The sequence below is a fragment of the Ambystoma mexicanum genome, chromosome 3p (genome assembly GCF_040938575.1).
Source record: "Ambystoma mexicanum isolate Mex_15411 chromosome 3p, UKY_AmexF1_1, whole genome shotgun sequence".
Taxonomy (NCBI): Eukaryota; Metazoa; Chordata; class Amphibia; order Caudata; family Ambystomatidae; genus Ambystoma; species Ambystoma mexicanum.
The window spans coordinates 1,021,376,693-1,021,390,605 of record NC_090925.1 but is presented as its reverse complement, the minus strand read 5'-3'; the positions used below and the strand labels follow the sequence as shown (position 1 = coordinate 1,021,390,605).

At 45.4% G+C, this 13,913-nt stretch overlaps 1 protein-coding gene across 19 annotated transcripts in view; it reads left to right on the top strand.

Moving 5' to 3' along the window:
* PTPRT (protein tyrosine phosphatase receptor type T) overlaps nucleotides 1-13,913 on the top strand; it is a 2,174,878-nt gene that overhangs the window by 2,002,643 nt on the left and 158,322 nt on the right. For all 19 annotated transcript variants that reach the window (XM_069652359.1, XM_069652348.1, XM_069652364.1 and 16 more), the window contains 3 exons: nucleotides 2,051-2,127; nucleotides 5,964-6,000; nucleotides 7,783-7,880. In XM_069652359.1, coding sequence (XP_069508460.1) covers nucleotides 2,051-2,127; nucleotides 5,964-6,000; nucleotides 7,783-7,880 — 212 coding nt within the window. The remainder of the gene's footprint in view (nucleotides 1-2,050; nucleotides 2,128-5,963; nucleotides 6,001-7,782; nucleotides 7,881-13,913) is intronic.

The window sequence follows — 13,913 nt, the reverse complement described above, 5'->3', positions numbered from 1 at the left end:
TGGTTCTGTCCCCCTGGTCCTTCAACAAAGGTCCCTAATGACATTTTACGACCCATTGCTCCATTTGTTTTGAGACCATTGAGATGAATTACATTACCGAATACACTCCTGTCGGGATCCAGAGTACATCCCCTTTCCTTCTTTGAAACTGTCCTCTGCATTCCTTTACAGGGTAGACTGTATTTCGTAGTGTTGCTATAACTGTCTGTTGTAATAATAATAAAGATATTTTATTCAACTTTGACTGTACAGTCCCTTTTATCATTAGATAATTATTGTATTTTCGCTGTGTTCCAACAAACCAATGATCCACGACCTTGCAGAGATAAGTCTGCAGTTCCGTCCACGTTACCAAAATTGGACAAGGAGGTTTATGATTTGCTTTCATTTCCAATCCGTTCGGATCCGTTCTGGTCCACTAGAGGTGTGGGGTTGATTGATGGCTTAGAAATCGATATTCATCTCTGGACCACTGGTGCCCCGGAAGTTGATTTGTCCCACCTAGTTAGATTGCAAAGTCCCCAGTTTAATTGCAAAGTACCCAGAGATGGGAGAACAATTGCATTTGCTTTACCCATCAAGTCGCAGGCCTCTAAGACAAACACCTCTTTTCCCAGTCAGAGACGAGTCAGCTTCCACAATCAAGGCTCCAATTCAGGCAAAGGACATCCGAGCAGAAAAAAATAACTCCTCTGATATTATTTTGTTGGCATAGCATACATCTTCCATAGCATCTTCAGGTGCCCATTCAATCAGGGCCCCTTTCCTTAACTAATGTTAATGTACTTCTTACTTGATATTCTGGCCTCCCCCAGCCCCTTGGTGCCATCATACACCTAATATAGGGTGGGTCACATTTGATGCTTGATTCAATGACGCTTGGTACAATCAACCATGGCATATCTGATCCATAAATTGCACTTCCTTGTTTTACATTATGGCCATGCGTATACATTGAACATGACCCCTGTGTTTCTTTCACCATCCTTCCTTTGGCATAAATGCGGTGTGGCAGTTCCACTGGACATGCTTGCTGCCAAACAGACCCCTTTGTTGAAATCTTCAACCTTTTATGCGACCAATAACAAAAAAAGCCCTGCAATGTTCCGCAGTTCATTCTTCACGTTTCTGTAGATCTTAAAACACTCTACAATGTGTTTCTGGATATTGGCTTTATAAAACTCTGACTTGCACATTTTGAAAAAAAAATGCACCGTTAAGGAATGTTTGCTTTCCCAGCATAGCAATGTGAGCAGGTGTTTGTGCTTTGGTGTGCTATTAATGGCATTTACATGTTTTTGTTCCAGTATGTGGCTTTATATTTACAATGGTATTGCTAACTGTTGCACGTTTACAAACATGTGAATACAGCTCCATGACATGTCGTGCCGCTGTCGCTGCACTCCTATCCGCTTTTACCTGACAGGTGGGTGGGTCTACGATGTTGTGCCTTAAAGCATCACCCATGACATACAACTGTGTGCATAGCTATAGCCGTTTCCCTGCAATTTATAGGCCGAAAAAGAGGCATTCCATCTGTAAGATGGGTCACAGCCGGCCATATATAGGAGAACATCCTAGTTAAGATCCCTTTTCTCAATAACAATCGGCATAGACCTACTGCCAAATTATTATCCACGTAGTTATGTGAAAACCAATATAGATTGTGTTTAATCCTAATTTCTTTATCCTTAACAAACATGACAGAAACCCACCCAACTGTATCTATATATACATCCCATCTAGACCCATTAAAGGCCCAATACAAATGCCCTTTCCCCGTGTTTCCACTCCATAGCACATCCCTAAAAATGATTTACAACCTCAAAGAGACATTTGTGAACTTGGACGTGTTGTAGTTCATTTCTCTATTAGGATCCAACAATGATTCAGCTCAAGGCCAAAACCAATCTGTTCTGCGGCGCAGGTTAAAATGCCAAGCTCCTGCCAGGGGAAAGAGAACAGGCTGCTGGGGATTTGATCTAAAGCTTTTTGGATGTGGTATTCCTATATACTCTGTGACAATGATTTGGTCTTGTTCTATCTACAGATGACCACTCTAGGGTGCGGCTGCAGCTGGTGGATGGAGACCCACACTCGGACTACATCAATGCAAACTATCTGGATGTAAGTAGGGAGTGCATGGTTAAAGGACATAGAAAGAAGACTAAACGCATTATGCTTCCTATGCTGAAAGTGAACATCCGAGGCAAATGCATGAGCCAATCGGTTCCCTCAGTTTGCGGGCCAACCCTTAGGGGGCGATTCATGTAATTGTGTGTGTGGAAAATCAGAAACGTTTGTGCCTATCTGCATGCACATCCATGTTTGGCTATTCAAGCAACCAAATGCATGGGACCTTTCTGGGACTTGCATTGATTCCACGCAGGAGCTGCACGTCTCTCAACGAGGACAAGTGCCTTGTGTGAGACTCCAAGCAGAGTGTGTCTCGGGCTGATGCAGCGACCCAAATAGGGGGTGGAACATGCAGAATGAGGAAGAACAGGCAAAAATGTGGGTGTGTTGAGGGACAGTCTACGGCCAAGCAATTGCATGCCCATATCAACGCAAATACAACCATATTCACGGATTTGAACTTGGAACGTTGCGTTGTGAAAAATCACAAGAAACCCCAGGACCCATACACCACATGGTAACAGGTGTGAAGTCCAAAGCCTCATAGGAAGTAACGATTGAGCAAAACGCTGATTATATGGGTGACGGTACGTACAATCGCAGTGGTGCACGCAAGTTACGATCAGCACCACTAAACCTACGATCAGCATCACTCAACTTGCATGACCTCTGTAAGTTACGATCAGTACTGCTCAAATTACGATCAGCATCACTCAATTTATAATCAGCATCACTCATCGTGCATGCTCTCTGTAAGTTATGGTCAGCACCACTCAACTTACAATCAGCATCACTCAACTACGATCATCATCACTCAACTTGCATGCCCTCTGTAAGTTATGATCAGCACCTCGTAACTTGGGTTCACACAAGTTGAGTAGTGATGGTCGTAACTTAGAGAGGACATGCAAGTTGAGTGATGCTGATCGTAAGTTGACTGGTGCTGATCGTAACTTACATAGGGCATGCAAGTTGAGTGGTGCTGATTGTAACTTGGGTGCACACAAATTAATGAGTGATCGCATGCAGTTTTCCGGGGTGCTGGATGGTTGGGCAAAGTAAGGCACAAAGGTTGTTGTGTGGTTTGCATGGGCACTTGTTGTGGGCGTTCTGACCCCGACTTGGCTATGTGGTTACTTTGCATGAACAATTCCATCAAAATGCAGAGCACTCAGAAAAACCTGCACAGAGTTGTCCTTGGTGCGCAGGAACTGTGGGATTGATGCACCCTTTTCACTGAATCAGGCCCTGACTATTTAATACTGCATTCTGATAGAGCTGAGCACTGTACATATATGTCTGTATTACTCTCCCTGATCAACCCCACCTAACTCCAAAATACTATACCACAACCCAAACTTCCCAGCCCTCAACCTCCTAGACTCCCCAATGAGATGTTTTCACAGCCAGCAACCCACCCCCTCAAAGCTCTTACCTTTCTCCTCTGACATGTTGGCTCCACATCCTCTGGCCATGGAAAAAGAAGAGTGCCTCCATGCGTTGCCCCGACTTCTCCTTACATGATAAATGTAAATGCTACCACGAGTGCACTTGATCCCTGATCTTGTTCAGGTTTTATTCCTACTGGCTTCTTGAGAGTAGAACCACAAGGCACTGAGAGCATTAATACCCACAGTATTGGGCTTAAACTGCTGGCAGTGGCACCGCGGCCCAGGTTACAGTCAAATTCTAGGTTTTGTTTTTTTCACAATACCACCACCATCAGGTTTTGATTGATTGATAGTTTATTTATATCGCACTCGTACACAGGTGTTTCAGAGCGTGACAAGGCAAGGCAGGGTAACAAGTTAGTACAGAAAACAACGATCTTACTAGGCCCAGTGACATTGAGAACGCGCAAGTGCATAGGTTAAACAGATATTGCAATAATCATTAGCAGTTTATAATGCAACCATCAGATAGTTTGTTCAGATCATAAAGTCCTTAAGAGACATGTCCTTGTATAGCAGAGCTCTCCCTCATATTGCACTGATCATACAGTTTGTTTTTTTTTTCCTCCAAAAATAGCATAGTTAGCTTTAAACCATTAACCACAGTCCATAATGTAAATCTCCAGCCCAGTGCCCACATGCATTAGACATTTAAGTGCCACGTACAGTACAAATCAACTAGATTCTAGTGAAAAACTGCGCACCAGACTCACCATATCTTGAAGAACGCATCAGTGTTGGGCTCGCCCTCATTGATAAAAAAAAATACTTTTTCCCTCAGGGTCCAGTGTCACTTTTCCCATCTCTAGCCAGTGCTGGTCATTGGGCCGGCTCTCGGTGGATCCGAGATCCGGCACCAGATATGGAGCCGGATCTCAGGATCCAGCCAGAGTCAGCCGCCCAAGCCCATGTACCGCGCTGGATTACTTAAAAAAAAAGAAAAGAAAAAAAAAGCAGCCGCGATGGAAGCATTGCCTTTTACCGCAGCTTTCGCACTGGTGTGTAATGCACAATGCTCGCTACATGTACAACTATATTCCTTTCAGTTGTATTCCAGCATTGCTGGATGTCCAATATGAGTGCCGCCCCCTCTAGACCACGCCCCCTTGGGCACCACCCCCCCAAAACTCCTCTCCTACCCCGGCCCTTGTGTGGTGGGATCCCCCACCACACTTTTTCCATTTCCACCACTGTCTCCAGCATAAAACGCGAAACAATTATTTTGCAGCGGCTACCTAGGAAAGGTGGACGCCCAACCCAGAATGGACCCGCACAATGATTCGAGCCCACAAAGAGCTTGAATATGGGCCAGTGTTAGTAACTTGTAAATCAGTGGGACGTGGCCGCTGACGACAGAGCGATCCATCAGTTTAAGCATATTTTACAGACCCGTGCCTTGGATTGCACAGCTGTCCTTCGGCACATGTACTCTTCTGATTGTTTTGCTTTTGTCTGGTGTTAAGTAACAGAACTGTACTATACAAAATATGCATTATGAAACTATCAGGCGGTTTAGAAATATCCCACCGCTCTTTGGCTAGCCATCTTTTGGGCTTGTTCCTGCAATATGCTCAGTCACTAAGCCAACGTTCTTTTCTTGCACAAACGTCATTTCTTTCTGTCACTATTTCACTTGAACGTTATCAATACACTGCCCTTTTTTATACAGCTCTTTTTTTTTCTGTCCCTCAAGTTGGCCGCTCCCTGCCACCGGCTTTCTTCCTCCTCCACCTCTGCTTCTCTCACTCCTCACATGTCCATGCAGTTACTCTGTTATATCTGGCTAGTTAGAGTGGTAAGAGCCTTTAGGCAGTCTAATGATAAGAAAAGGGGGGAGGAAGGTTGTACTGCCACGTGGCAGGACGCCCAAAAACAGAGTGTTTCACATAACAGTTGGTCCGCTCACCCCCTGGTATCTCCGTAGAAGGACACACAATCGCTGCCACATTAGCAGTGTGTGTGTGTGTGTGTGTATGTGGGTCCAGACTAAGCCCAGACTGACATGGGCCACTAACAATTAAAAAAATAGAGGCGGGGCAATATAAGTAGAGCTCACCAAATGTTGCTTTGTCCTTCAGTCTTGTCGCTTTAATATACATTATCGGAGTCTCTGTAGCTTGCTGCCGTATTTTAAAATGTACCAGCTATCTATCTGTTTCACCATCTCTCTCTCCTTTTCTGCCCCTACGCGCAGTCCTCTGTCTGCCTGCACTTTCGTTTTCTGTCAGTCTGTTTCTTTTTCCACCTGCCTCTCCCAAGCCGTGTTGTTTAACCTCATCTATGTGTGTCTTGTTTTCTGCGTCACACCGTCCTTCCTGTGTCTTTCTCCAAACTCGTTTCCTTTCATAACTACTCTCCTTTTAAATTCCTCTCTAGGGGTACAACCGTCCACGACACTACATTGCAACACAAGGTAAGGACAGAATGCATAGCATTAGGTTTCATCCTTTGAACAGAGGGCACTTTTGAAGAAACATTGGAGACCTGAACAGCATTTTTGGTCTAGAGCGGGCAGCCCTTAGGAACCCAGTTACTATGTGAGGAGTGTGTTTAGCAGCTCAGACCTTCACAGCCAATCAGTTCAGCCCATAACAGACCTGATGAGCCGTGTGCATCTCCTCATGTACTTGTAGACAGACTCTCAGAGATGTGTGCATTCCCTTCATTGGTCATACTTCCAAGCCTTGCACAGTTTGCACCTTTTTTCACATTTTTTTTTCAATATGTGCCTTTTGACAGCTATAAAAAAAATTAGGTGAAATGGTTATTTGCGGTACACCATAGAAGTGAACTGTCAAACCAAAACAGGCAAATTCGCTTTTGAATGAAAACCCCTTTCCTAGTTATATGGCACCTGTAAGATTTTAAGAGCTGCACGTGCCATGGCAGAGTGTCTTGAGTTATGATGGTTCCTAACTTGAGAACCATGACGTTAGTGACCTTTACCCCATTGGTTAGTAAGAAATAAACTCCATGGGGCCACATTACTACTATGGTGGTAGCCGTGCCGGTAATTACTGGCACCCCTGCCGCCCGAGTCATTTTTTTCAGGCACCCGGCAATGGGCAATTACCGGGGCATTCCAGCCCTGCTGGACCCGGTAATTGCCCATTGCCGGGTGCCGGTATTGATTATTGCCCATTCGCATTCGAGCCCATAGGGCTCAATGGGAGTGGGAGGCCTGTAGCGGGTAGGTCTGCTCGTGGGTGCCGTTCCGCACGGCAGGTCGGATCTGCCAAACTGACAGGCACCTGTGGACAGACCTCGTAGTTTGCCGTTCCATAACTATGGTACTGGCAAGCTTACTGGTAACGTACTTACCGGACCGGCAAACTTATAAGGAGGCCCCATGTCCCATCGGCCTGTGAGGTGGATGTCACTCAGCATGGTCACAGCTTCAGGGGCCACCGTGAACTCTGATAGCCAGAGCTCAAATGGGAAGCAGAATTATGAAGGGGCTCTAGTTAGGGGATGTAGCCTAGGTATGGGTGGGAGGGGTAATATACTTAGGCCGCACTCCCTAATTAGAGCCCCCCTCGCCTTTGGGAGCTAAAGGCCTGGCAATTAGTTGGAACCAAGCAGGAGAGCTAGGGCACACTGGTATCATTCCTCTGGTGCACCCAGACTTTACTTTTTTTGTTCCTAAATCCTGGGCTCGGAGCCCCACTGGCAGTCATCCTTTGGGGGGGTCGGAACCTCTGATTAAGAAACAAAAGGAGAGACTGAGTGCATTAAATGTATTATAGCAGTCCACCCAAGCTTTCCATGTGTTTCTTAAAGAGAGGAGCTAACCCCTAACCCGCTGCTCTTTCATTGAAGGAGACCCATCGTTGAAGGGCTGCCTGCAGCTTTCGGTGCTTCTAATTAGACCAAAACAAGAGATTTGTTTTTTTGTTTATATAATCAGAATCAGGCACATATAAAGCCCAGCTGATAGCCTCATGGACACAAAAGACATCTTCGCAATACAAGCAAGAAGTGCAAAGTACCAACCTGGACAATGGAGAATTGAAGAACAGAAAGCAGGACGCTAAGGATAGCAAACACAATGTAAGGATTTGAATAGAGAAGAGAGAGAGAGAGCAGTGACCAGCCAATCCTGCTAATGAAGAAAGTCTACTTCGGATAAGAGGCTGGTACAGGGAAGGACTGCTCACAATGCGTTCATAATGTTCTATCTCTTCTTCCTCTGCAGGGCCGATGCAAGAGACAGTAAAAGACTTTTGGAGAATGATCTGGCAAGAAAATTCAGCCAGCGTTGTCATGGTCACCAACCTGGTGGAAGTTGGAAGGGTAAGACATGTGATCGGGCTAGCTCTTGCTCTCTTGACGTAAGAGTGATGGGCTGGGAGAAGAAAGGGTGTATGTGCATGTGTGCGTTCGTGCGTGCTTGCAGACGCATCATATGAGTGTCTGCCTTTATGGATGGAGTAGTTGAATACCTTGGTTGGACTGATAGTTGTATCTTGTGAGTAAGCAGCGCTACTGTTGCTTTCACATAAGATGTGGGGCCTCCTGTCCCATGCTGACACCTTCACACAGCATCCTCAGAAAGCACAATGCATCCATTAAACATAGTCCAGCCTTAACCCAGTGTGATGTTTCGTTAGGAAGCTTTTACACTGTGCCAAATCGCCACCATAGTGTTATCAGAGTGCCTGGCTTGTCAAGGAAGTAGGCATATTGTGCCTCGCCCATGATGGCCATACCGTAGTCTGAGGAGAGAAGTCAAGTGGGAACATTGCATATCAACACATGCAGGAATACTACTTATGCCTAAGAATGCACATAATGATTAATACTCAGGAACGTTTCATTTGATATGACAATTGAACAGCAATGAGTCTTTGATACAGACGGGATTAGATAGTCAGTAGCACACAATAGATGTGGGATTTCACGTGGGCGCACTAGAACTGCCCAGTTAAATTGATGCAGAGTACATAACCCAGTGGGTCCCATTCGTTTAATCAAGTATCTGTATTGTTGGGTTTGCATGTGACTACATTCAATACAGTGTCACAGCTTTCTGCCAAATGAAATTAGAATACGTTCTATACATGTAGCAGCGTCTCGAGCAAACCAGTTTCAGTAACTCCTTGCTTTTTTTTTGTTTATATAGCAACATTGGGCCTCATTCCGACCCAGGCGGTAAGTTACCGCCTGGGTCGTACCTTTACCACCATGGCGTAAACTACGTTTACGCCATGATGGTTGGCGGACTTACCGCCCCATTCCGAGGTTGGCGGGGCGGTAAGTCCCCAATCCCCATTTACCCTTCCCCATTCCCATTTTTGCCCCATAGGGCATAATGGGAGTAGGGAAGGCGTTAATTACGCCACCGTAAATTACGGTGGCGTAATTAACAACAAGGTCCCTTAGCGCCATGGATTTTAACACCTGCTAGAAGCAGGTGTTAAATCCTCCATGGCGCTAAGGGACCTCGGAATCAGGTGGTAAGGGTCGGCGCTGTTTACGCCGCCGTAAACCCCTTACCGCCTGGGTCGGAATGAGGCCCATTATCCCCAGCAGTGTGCAGCAGAAGCACTTTAATCGCTGACCCATTAGTATCATTGCCAGACACTCTGACACAATGCACTCCAGCTACAACATATCATACAATAATGATAACAACCCCTTTCAGAGCAATTCTTTATCAAGACGTTTCTGATAAATTACATGACCGCTTTCTAAGCACCATGCGGGGTGGTTTGCGGGCTGAATACATCATGAATTCAATGAGTGGATATAAAAACAGCGTTCACCGTCAAGGCGGCACGTGATGCTCACTCTACAATCACTAGACTTCACTTCCTGGCCATTCACACGAGTTGTTTGCTCTGTTTACTCACCTAGAACACAGGGTGATGCACCCACACGTGCATGCTACTGCCTTGACAACACACACACTGTGAAGAAGAGAGTGTAACATGGGCCTTTTGTTGAAGACATTAAGGGGTTGAATGCTAACCCGATGAACGCATAATAGGTTGGGGAACAGGGTTTGAACCATGTGCGCACCTCATCATCTTGAACATGCCTCAATTGGGTGACAATTACATTCACTGGGTCTGTTATTTTGGTCGGTCCACCAATGCCATGTTGAATGGGTGCAGCAAATTGTAAATGTAATACCTCAATTCTTTATTAATTACTAGTTTCTTTTTCATGTATTGCCTGCTTTTCATTGGACGTGGTTAAATGTAGTCGGTGTTTTGTTGGGTGTGTATTCAGTATGTATTTCTATTCATTTATTTCTTTTGTGCTCTTTAAAAATATATGTATATTTATCATTTTCATAGAGTAGCAGTAAATAGAATAAAACATAGGCTCAGAAGCATGTAAACTATTCTCCAGTTAATCCAGTGATAACCATGTTAAAAAACAAACACAAAGGGCCTCATTACACGGTAGGCGGAGAACCATGGCACAATTAGCGCCATGGTTCATGCCGGTAAAATACCGGCACCGCCTTGGTGGAAAGGGGAATTACCGCCCCATTCCAAGGTTGGCGGGGCGGTAATTCCCCCTTCCACCATTGCCCTTCCCAATTCCCATTTTTGCCCCATAGGGCATAATGGGAATGGGGAAGGCGCTAATTACGGCACCGCAAATTGCGGTACCGTAATTAGCTCCCTGGGTCCCTTTGCGGGTTGGTTTTTAACGCCTGCAAAAAGCAGGCGTTAAATTCCCCAACCCGCAAAGGGACCTCGTAGTAAGGCGGTAAGGATTTACCGGTACCGGTAAAATACAGGTACCGGTAAACCCTTACCGCCTACCGTGTAATGAGGCCCAGAGAGTTGCCTATGCACTTTCTCGAAATGACTCGATGTATGGCCATCACAAACCTGAGTCCATCTCATGATAATGAACAGAAGCAAAAGAAGACTAATCGAACATCAACCACACTACACAACACACAGGCAAATACACACAGAACAGATAGCCACTTGTGTAAGCTGACTATGCCTATACGTGTCTCCTTCCCAAGTGCTTGACCGTAGTCAAGATCTTCTGCACTCTTTCTTACACCATATATTGTTAGTCATGAATGTAGTATGTTTTTTTTATTTTTTTATCTGAATGCTGCATTTCTGTTTTGGCACTTGTGGACTATATGCCCCTCAAAGCATGCAGCACACTGGCATGTACTCCACAGAGTACACCAATGAAGAGCGTGAACATGTTCTCCACTTCTTGATGAGCCAGCCTTCCCCGTAGAGCGGCACTCTTTAAGAGGGTGTCAGTTGACCCTGCTCCCTCACTCCACTCCCGTCTCCACCCATTCAAACCTGAACGAGCGATGGTTGTTGAGGCTTCAGTTGTTAGACCATTGAGAATACTGAGAAAGGCAGCAGTGTGATCTCAAGCCTTGTTGTGCTAAATGAGCACATGACACTGGTGAATGAAGTGAGTTAGTTCAGAGTGTATTGTTAAAAATCTATTATTTATTGTAGATCCAAAGCCTGGGTTGTCCTTTTAATGCATTTATTATTCCTTGATTTTTTAGAGTTACAGACTGCCATTACTGCATCTATTTTGTACCACTTCAGGGCTGGCTGATGTGATCTGTGTGAAAAGCTCCTTTCCATATTTCCCATTGTGCTCAGAATGTTGTGCAATGGGAGTTACGGAAAGAATCTCCTTTCACTACGAACACCCCACCGCCCACCTTTTCTCTCTGGTCACCCTTCACGGAACACCCTCAGAACACCTCCCCATATCCTTCCCAACACCCCGCCCTCTCTCCACAGCTCCTCACTGTCATAATCCAGGAGTCATCCCCAGAAACCCTGGTAATCCCCACTCCTTTCCAACACCTCCCAATCCACTTTCTCACTGCCCACTTCCTGCTCCTACTGTTTCTAGTCCAGCTTCTCCTGTCCCTTTCAATTCCTGATATAGCACAATAGACGTTTCCCACTTGATACATACTAAGGGCCTAATTCATCGAAGCGTGTTATAATGGCAAAACCAAATTGGTAAATGTTCTGTGAATAAGGGCCTTAATGTCTAGTGCACAATACCGGATGTACGCCCTACAAGACTACCTGTGCCTGAATGCATTGGCATATTGGCATGTACGACACACAAGCATCCTGAGCTTGCAAAGGCATTTCAAAAGGCATCCCATACCCTAAACAATTGTTATTGTGGCAACTTTGCCTTCCCCACACTTCCCTCTTCTCCAGTACCTTTTCACATCTGTCTGAATGCTGAATGCCAAGCTGGGGTGACATCCTAACCAGTCCACCTCTTGCAAAATAAGCAGTAGTACTGAGGTGAGCCACCAAGGGTGCTTTGTATTGCAATAGACTAGGACCTTTAGGATGTCCCAAAGCCTCCAAGTTCCAGAATGAATATTAACACGTCCAAAGTAAAAGTGGTTCAGCAGTGCATATTTGATTTATGTTTGCAGTGGTGCAGCCTAGAAAAGCATAAATATGCAATGTATTAAACTTAACACAAAATACTCACACATACTATATTAGTCAGTTCCCCAATCGACAACTAGTCAGAGTATAATGTTTAATATGGCCGATTGTCATGCAGAACATGTTTTGTGAAATAACTTGATCCCAAAACCTGCAGATGTCAGCATTTAGTTCTACCTTTGATATGTCAAAAAAGGTAGCAGGCGCTCCTCTCCAGAAAGAACATGGCATGATAACCTGTTCTGAGATGAGAGTTTGCAGCACACGCTTTTTGCTCACTGTACCTTTCACAGATGGGAAATATCCATTTGCATATCAGTCTTTGTCCCGCCCACAGGGAACAGTCTAGCACCAAAATGCTATGGCAATTCCTCTCTGAACAAGTGTCACACTTCGCCTTGAATCTCACCTATTTATCCTTTGAAGTCTTGGTCAGAGGTTTTTCTTTCTTCCGGATGACTCGGGATTTGTACAAACACCGGCGAGTGTCCTCTGTCGCCAGTGTGCAGGTAAGTATCCGTCTCGTAGATATGCAGGCGTTCAGAACTCCAGGGAGGATCAGGTAAGGAGTCCCGGGAGGAGGCAACCAGGAAGCTACTGGAACGGGCTCCGTAAACAGGTAGAGTACGAGTGCACGATGGCCCGGGAATGGACCCCTTTGAGGAGGGGCAAGATTGGTTCACAAGCAGGAAGCACGATTGGAGCCAATATTTACCGGGAAGGAGTAATAAGCACTAACAAGGGAGATAGCATGGGGAAGAGGAAAAGTTTGACACACACTTGCTGGAAGTTCGGAAAGGTAGCGTTGAGACGCGCAGAGCCGCGGGGGCGCCTCTATTTTCTAGGAAATGGCAAGTCCGTTGAAACACCAGAGAGGTACCTTTACAATAGCGTCGGCCATGTTGGAAATATGCTTGAAAGGATGTTGCAGTGTATTATGGACCACGTAGTCCAGAAAGGGCTGAAGCGGCGAATCATGACAACAAGAGTACCAACAGCAACCCCATACATGCGTTTCAGACTTGTTGGGCCTCATCAGTGAGGTGAAGATGTGCCTCTCTGAGCACAGTGAGCAGGGAGTCCTTAATATGGTTTCATGAACCCACTATAAATATCCCTTTACATGTGCACAGACCATTTTGATTGGATTGATGTCCAGAGACTCAGACTGTGTCTGAACCCCAACTGATGTATATCTCCAATGAAACCAGCAACAGAGGAACCTGTAGGAATGTTGTCCTGTATTGTCCATAGATCAATTGCATCTTGTGGGTAATACCTTTGGACATGTTGGACCAACAACCCACTGAAAATGTGCTCATTGAAGAGGACTGTGTCTGTTATGCCTCCAAGACGGGACTAGGGCCATGCTTATAGATTCCCCCCACACATATACTTTCAGCGGGTGCTTTGGCTGTGGTTTACTGGGCAGTTTCACTCTCTTCCAGAATGGCATCTGGTTTACCCTCCAAGTGTGATCAATAAATAATAATAATTTGCATATATATAGTGCTACGAACCCTCAGGCATCTGAGTGCTGCTTATTATTATTATCCACAGTGTGTGGTGTTAATTCATCAACCTTGTAATGAAGAGTTTGGCCCTGCCGAGATTCAAACCTGCGCCAGCAGACTCTGCATGGATGTCAAAGCGAGCGTTCTACTCACTTTGCTATCTGACCGATTATCAAGTCACACATGAACAGCATGTCAAAGATGCCCTTACCTGCATCTAGCCACTGTTTTGCATGCAGAAACTGCTTCTTCTTTTTACCATCACAGAGTACAGCGTAGAACATAATTAACACATCATTACAACCGTTTACACATATAAACAATGGGCCTCATTACGAGTCCGGCGGGAACCGAGGCAGTAAAACCGCCTGGTTACC